The sequence below is a fragment of the Callorhinchus milii genome, unplaced genomic scaffold, assembly GCF_018977255.1.
Source record: "Callorhinchus milii isolate IMCB2004 unplaced genomic scaffold, IMCB_Cmil_1.0 Scaffold19, whole genome shotgun sequence".
NCBI classification, from domain to species: Eukaryota; Metazoa; Chordata; class Chondrichthyes; order Chimaeriformes; family Callorhinchidae; genus Callorhinchus; species Callorhinchus milii.
The window spans coordinates 6,230,426-6,238,235 of record NW_024704760.1 but is presented as its reverse complement, the minus strand read 5'-3'; the positions used below and the strand labels follow the sequence as shown (position 1 = coordinate 6,238,235).

Here is a 7,810-nt window from a genome sequence, read left to right as displayed (position 1 = left end):
GGGCGGGGTCTCTGCTGCTGGTGGGAATGGGAGGGGGCGGGGTCTCTGCTGCTGGTGTGTGAGAGAAGGGGCGGGGTCTCTGCTGCTGGTGTGAGAGAGGGGGCGGGGTCTCTGCTGCTGGTGTGTGAGAGAGGGGGCGGGGTCTCTGCTGCTGGTGTGTGTGAGAGGGGGCGGGGTCTCTGCTGCTGGTGTGAGAGAGGGGGCGGGGTCTCTGCTGCTGGTGGGAATGGAGGGGGCGGGGTCTCTGCTCATGACGCGTGAGAGTGGGCGGGGTCTCTGCTGCTGCCGGTGTGTGATTGACACCTCGGTTGAGCGAGCGCGCGCGCGCGTGTGTGTGTGTGTGTGTGTGCGTGTGTGAGGTTCCGCGCACGCGCACTGGCCTCGTGGGCCGCGCGCCGTCGGATTGTTCTGGAAGCTGTCGCTGCCCCTGTGGTGGCGGCGGCGGGAGGACGATGGCGGCCACTCGCTACCGACGCTTCCTCCGGCTGTGCGAGGAGTGGCCCATCGACAGGACCAAAAAGGGTCGCGACCTCGGCACTTTCCTCAGGCAGCGGGTGGCGCAGGTCTTCCGCGAGGGGGAGAGCACCCAGGTAACCCCCCGAGAGAGAGAGAGCCACACCGCCCAGGGGTTCAAAATCTACCCCCCCGGTCCCGGGCCTGAGTCCCTGACCAGAGGCCCGAGATCCACCCCACCCTCCCCCCCCCCCACACACACACATCCCTCCCTCATACCCCTCCCCACCCTCCCCACACACACACACACACATCCCTCCCTCATACCCCCCCTCCCTCACACACACCCCTCCCACACACACACATCCCTCCCTCATACCCCTCCCCACCCTCACACCCCCCCCCCCCCCACACACACACACACACACATCCCTCCCACATATCCCCCCCACCCTCACACACACACCCCTCCCTCACACCCCTCCCCACCTTCACACACACACCCTAATACACACCACACCCCTCACACCCCCCCCACCCTCACACGCCCCCCCCCACCCTCACACGCCCCCCCCCACCCTCACACGCCCCCCCCCACCCTCACACGCCCCCCCCCACCCTCACACGCCCCCCCCCACCCTCACACGCCCCCCCCCCACCCTCACACGCCCCCCCCCCACCCTCACACGCCCCCCCCACCCTCACACGCCCCCCCCCACCCTCACACGCCCCCCCCCACCCTCACACGCCCCCCCCACCCTCACACGCCCCCCACCCTCACACGCCCCCCCCACCCTCACACGCCCCCCCCCACCCTCACACCCCCCCCCCACCCTCACACACACACACCCCTCTCCCACACCCCTCCCCACCCTCACACCCCTCTCACACACACACACACCACACCCTCACACCCTAACCCCCACCCTCACACACACACCCCCCTCTCTCACACCCTCACACACACCACAGAGAGAGAGAGGGGGTGGGGGGAGCTGGGTTCAATTTCCCCCTCCCCCACGGGCGGGACAGGTCAGGGCCAAACGTAGGGCAAGTTTCCTTACTCGCTCCACACACGCAAGCAGGCGCGCGCACGCCTCCGTTTACCTAGCAGTAAATAGGAGCCCGCTTGTTGGTCGATTGGCGGATCACTTTTCCGGTGGAGGGGGGTGCGTGATAATAATCCCTTCAAACGATAATAATAATTATTTGGTCACTCAGTCCGCGACTGTGCAATTTGCAGCCGCGTTTCGCCCACACAACACACGCTCACTACGCTTGACAGTATATCCTGTGAAGCACTTTGAGACGTCTCGAAGACGTGATAAGGCGCCGCATCAAATGCAAGGATTATAATTCATATATATAATGCTTGTGTTTGTTATAATGCCTTATCACCTCGGTGAGACGTCTCAAAGCACTGCACAGGATATAATAATAATAATCCTTGCATTTGATATGGCGCTTTATCACATCATCGAGACGTCTCATCTCAAAGCACTTGCAGAATTATACAGTAAAGCAAATTCACTATATTTTGTGGGTGAAACAAATACAGTAAACCTCACATAAGTCACATCAAGCGACCATACATTTAATATGACTTATGCAAAGTATCAGTTATGTCATTCTTGGCTAGAATATAAACTCTTGAACAGGACTTGGGCAGATGTACGATTTAGGTGATTATACAATTGATACAGATCAGACTTATGTGAATTTTCCTGTATATTGTAAAATGTATTGACTGTATTTATGGGTGAAACACAGCAGCCACTTGCGCTTAGGAGTGTCCCACAAACAGTTTTGGATTGAATGAGTGATCAATTTTTTATATATATCACGTCTTCCTCATCAGTCGAACAGCCCAAGGCTGGACAGTCAAGGGTCTGCAGCCAAGCTGAGGGTTGGAGTCAAGAGAGGTGGAGGTGGGAGGAGGACCTCTTCCGGTCGAAGGAGCTCTTCCGGTCAAAGAGGAAGATCTTGAGACGGGCCTTGAAGGAGGTGAGGGAGGGGGTGAGGCGGAGGGGCTCCGGGATGGAGTTCCTTAGACTGGGAGCAGAAAGGCTGAAAGCCCGATCACCGATTGTGGGATGAGAAGGGTGGGGGATGTGGAGCCAGCTACAACAACAACAACAAGATTCCATTTATAGAGCGCCTTTCACGTCGGGAGGACGTCCCAAGGCGCTGCAAGCTAGTGACTGCCGAGAGGAGGGAGCGGCCAGGTTGGTAAGGTGTTAGTAGGTCGCAGAGGACACAACCCCAGACAACACAAGCCCAGTGACCCACCAACATTCTTCTCCACACACCCCACCCCACCCCCCCCACATCCCAAAGTGGCAAAGAGCCGCCAGGCGCAATGTTTCCTGGTATCGGGAAGGAGTGCAAGAAGCACCCGCTCTTCAGTATTTGGATGAGCCCAGGCTTATGTATCATGGATCTACTTTTTATTTCCGTATAACTTCTCTCAGCAAAATGATCAATTTCAGAATTGTTGCTTGAAACTGGTTAATAAATCAGGTGCTGAAGTTTGCTAAAGATACTTACATAAACGTTGATGGTTAAATTCTCTGGGTATTTAATTAATTTTAGAAATTCATGTACATATTACTTCAATTGAAACAGAAAGATGGTGCCATTTATAATCTATGTCTACACTACCTGCATGCTATGTGTTCAGAAAATTGCTATGAAGACAGATATGCAATGAATTGAATAGATTTTTTTCGAGAACATTTTGTTCGCAAGGCTAAACTTTGACACCTGAGTTATGCAGTGTAGTATTTGGTGATGAATTGCTTGTCTTCAGCAGTCATAAATGCTTGCTTCTCGAGGATTTAATATGAGCAGAAACTTTATAGGTGAACGGTTAATATTTTATCTATAGAAACAATATGGTAGCTCTCAGCTTTATAATGGATGCATGCATATAGAGCTGATTTGGACTTCCTTTAAATATTTTATGTGCTTAGATTGCAGATGTGGAAAAATGTGACCAGATGTATGAAAGTTTAATCAGATTGAATACCAATTATTACAGAACCAAGGTAAGTTGCATAGATAGTAAATAACAACAACAACTTGTACACATATCGTTTCTTTCACAAACTAGAATGTCAAAGCATTTACAGATGTGGTTCATTGAAATCAACTGCGGGTGTGGGAGGCATTTTAATATTTTTCTGTTTATCCCAAGCATATTGAAGCACTTTGAAATGTCTCAAAATCACGATAAGGCCCTATAACAAATGCAAGGATTATTATTATTGTTAGAAGATTGGGGTGAGTTTGGGAGCTATGAGATTGAGGCACTCCACTGTAATGTAAAATGACATAGAATTAAATAGAATGGTATAGCACGGAAACAGGCCATTCACCCCAATTAGTCTATACCAGTGATTATTCTCCACATGAGAAAGCATTCAGACATATTTTGAAGTTATTCAGTTCAAGAAATAGAATTTATGAAAATTAAATTTGCTTTGCAATTTGTAAACACTTTACTTAACCAGTACTGTAATTTGCACCCTCTTATTGGAATCCTAATAAAGTTTAAGTGTATCCTGACTGTACCTCACACACATTGAATTGCATCTTGTAAATGTTGTGATATCTCTGCTTAAATTTAACTGATAAAATAATTGATCACAATAATGGTATCCAAAAGGATCTCAAAATGGTCATGGGAAAATTAAGTGTTTAAAATGTATACAATCACTTGCAAATATGTGTGTGTGTGTATATACCATTTTAAAACATTTTATGCACTTTCAGTTCCCACGTCTCACAAATACAAGTTTCACTGGTGTAACAGTAGAGGAGTGCCAAGCAGTTCTTGCAACAGGTAAATTTATGACTGATCTGTAACCTCAAGCACATTTAGTACTGATTTTAGTTCATCATGTTTTTTATTGCTATTATTCTTAAATTACAAAATGCTCTCGACCATCGTTTTCACGGCCTATGAATGCGGAACGCATAACTGAATGGCTGGTGGACAGCCATATATTAAAACTAGGAAATAGTTGGTGTCTGGGTGCTCTGCTATAGTGCGCTGCTGCATGGTTTCATGAGCTGCAGCAGATGAAAGATGGATGCATGCGACTTCTTGATAGCAGAGCTATGTTCAGATCCTTGTAGGTTTGTAAGCCAGGCAGGAACTGGCATCTAGCCCAAGGATTGAGGGCTGTTAATAAGGTCTTACTGCAGTCCAGAGATTTGATGTATTTCATGAACAAGTCTGGATAACTCAATTCACTGTAGAAATGAGCTTAATCTAGAATTGTATTGATCCTCCAGGGAAAAGGGAATAAATTGCTTGTCAATTATTGAAGGAACTAAGAATATATTAGCGTTCTAATTGTGGGTCCTTTATTTCCTCTGTGGTTGAATTGGAATGCTGGGAGGGGTATTTAAAAGGAGAAGGGGATATTCACAGAGTCCCTATACATGTCCCTACACGTTTATTGTGCCAGGGAAGGGACCATACTAATGCAGTAATTATACCTGAAGTGTTAGAAAATTGAAATTAGAATTACTTGAATACTAATGATCATAAGGCTAGTAGATTTAGCCTTGTGATGTGGTCAGCAGCAGGAGAGGTAATAAAAGAAAGTCAGATATAAATTACGAGAGATCTAACAAAGATTTATTACAAGAGAAATGGCATCAATGCAACACAAAATATAGATGGATGTAGAAATAATGCACAGACCATAAACCAATAAGATTAGGGATGAAACAATTTACATTTATATAGCACCTTTCATGTCTAGAAGACATCTTAAAAGCACTTCATTCAGCAGATACTCGAGCTGGGAGCCAAAGAGTGAGGAAGGGGAAGATGACCAAAGTGCTGATTCAAGCAGCTAAATAATAAGATTGCATTATACAGCTTGTATCTTCTCCCAGGCTCTTCAAACCTAACACTTCCAGCCATTTTGCCCCCACTCTGGAACTCCATCCCTCTTGACTCATTATCTCCCTTCCGACTTTCAAACCCCACTGCAAGACTTGCCTGTTTGACAGCACTTAGGTCATCTTTTCCTTCCTCACCCTCTTCAGCTCCCAGCTTGATTGCCCAGCCTGCTATATGGCGGTTTTAAGATGTTCTCTCAACATGAAAGGTGCTATATAAATGTAAATCGTCTCTTTCTCCTTTAATGGAAACTTATCAGTAGTGCTGATAACATATGTTCAGAGAAGTGCCTAACCAGGAAATAAATTGCTTTTGGTTATCCCAGGAGCTTATGCCCTTGTACTCTCATAATATGAATTCCTTTATGCATGAAAGACTATATATTTTCATTAGTTGTATTCCAGTGCTAACAATATTTAATGGCCAACAACAAATCTCTCGAGATGTGCTGAAAATTGGCTTATATGTGGAAAAAAAAGCTTCATGTATATATCTACATACTTCTAAAAATATTGTGGGGTGCTTCAAGTTCCCTTTAACTTTTACTACAAATGGTTGGGGCATTGCATGTTTAATGTAGGCACGGGAGAAGGGGAGAGAGCAAAACCAAAATACAACTTTCTTGAATATTATACTGCTCTAGATAGACAAGTGAATCAGTGCAACAGGAATGCAATTTTTTCTTAACTTCTATTTCTCAATATTTTTGTTGCTAATTTTCATTATGTTTACTCGTGGAGGCAGATGTGTATTGTTAAACTTATTTAACTTAATCCTAAATTTATTCAAACCAAGTTAATGATACAGTATTAAAGTGACATATTGACAGTATCTAGCAATGATTCATGTTTCAAACTGGGTTATAAGCCATACAATACAGTATGCCTTGTTCATGAGCTATTTTATTTTTTTTGCTGGATTCAGACAATATGAAACAGATGGAAGAAATGAAGAAAGGAATATGGAAGAAGTTAAGAGAGAAGCTTGTAGGCAAACCAGAGGATACTATAAAGGAGTAAATGGATATCTTAACTAATGTCTTTCTACCATTAGATCTTGTTCACTGCAGTTATTAAACAATAACTGTAATGTTTTTGTGACAATCGTTATTTCATTGAACAAATGTTAAGTGACTAAGAACTCTATAATTTGAAAGCTATTCATTTTTCAGCCTGGCAGAACACTTCATCGCATTAAATAAATTAATTTGTATGTTCACATTTGTATTTAACTGTCTAAATATGGATAGAATATTACCTTTTCAACTTAGCCATATGACTTTGTTTCCTCGAACATTGCAACCTACAGAGAGCTATACTCACAAAGTTAGAGATTTTCTTTGTCCAAGCAGTGCAATTTACGGAAGTCTCAATCCTGTTCTTCTCAAGATTTTTAGCTCATAATCTGGGCACACACTCATACAATGCTGCGGTAGTGCTGTATTGTCAGAGGTGCCATGTTGCTATGCTTCAGATGAGACTTTAAACTTGAGGTTCCACCTTCAGATGGATGTTAAAGATGCCCTAACGCTATTCAGAACAGGGAGTGTCTCCTAATATCCAGTCAACAGTTCACTGATTTTAAAAANGAATTGTCTTTTAAATTCGCTGATTTTAAAGAATTGTCTTGTTTGTGGGATACTGTTGTGTGCAAAGTGACTGCTGTCTTACAAGTACAATCAGTACTCTTTACAGCTAAATTCCATGAAACTTTTGAGATGTTTTGACAATGTGATCAAGTACAACATCAAATGCTAGGATTATTATTTATTTTGATGGGATTAGAAGATCGATCCTGACTTTGTAAACTGGTGGAACAGATGTGTATGGCTGAATGACTTGCTCCTATTTCTATGTTTGATGAGCAGATGCTTTTTCCTGAATCAAACAAGTGCAAAATATGCAACTCACTCTTTACAACAACTTGCATTTATATAGTGCTCTTCACATGGGTCTCGGAGCGACTATTTATATGAAGTCTACTCTTTAACATATGCACTTCATTATGAATGAAACTAAACTTTTCAATCTTGTTTTACAATTCAATATTTGTAGCTGAATTAGCCTAAATTTTGAACAACAAAAAATTTACCAGTCCATTCCCTAAAGGGAATTGTTTTTGGACTGAGAAATTTTGAGGACAAAAGCTATTTTATTTTGAATGCTGAGCTTACAAACATCAATTAAAAAGCTAAATAACTATTCTATTGTTTTATGATTAATGCATTGTTTCTATCCACATGGTAGTCATAGGTTCGATGACTCATTACACAATAGAGAAAGAGGTTAGTCTCACGGGAAGAAATCAAAACCTTTTTACTTGTACGGCTAGTTGCGATTTCTGGTCTTGTTCATAATTGCAGGTATGAGTGAACAGTGTGATTTTTTTTGTAGCATTGCCAATAAATGATTTTCAATGTAGAAAAAGAGATAACAGTAA

General features: G+C 43.8%; 1 protein-coding gene across 1 annotated transcript; it reads left to right on the top strand.

The window, feature by feature from the left end:
• The first annotated feature begins 408 nt into the window (after positions 1-408).
• LOC103179113 (ubiquinol-cytochrome-c reductase complex assembly factor 2) lies at positions 409-7,790 on the top strand. Its single transcript, NM_001292474.1, is given in 4 exon segments — positions 409-590; positions 3,426-3,500; positions 4,228-4,297; positions 6,296-7,790. Coding segments are annotated over 4 exon segments (378 nt in total). The 5' UTR covers positions 409-452; the 3' UTR covers positions 6,391-7,790.
• Positions 7,791-7,810: the final 20 nt, after the last annotated feature.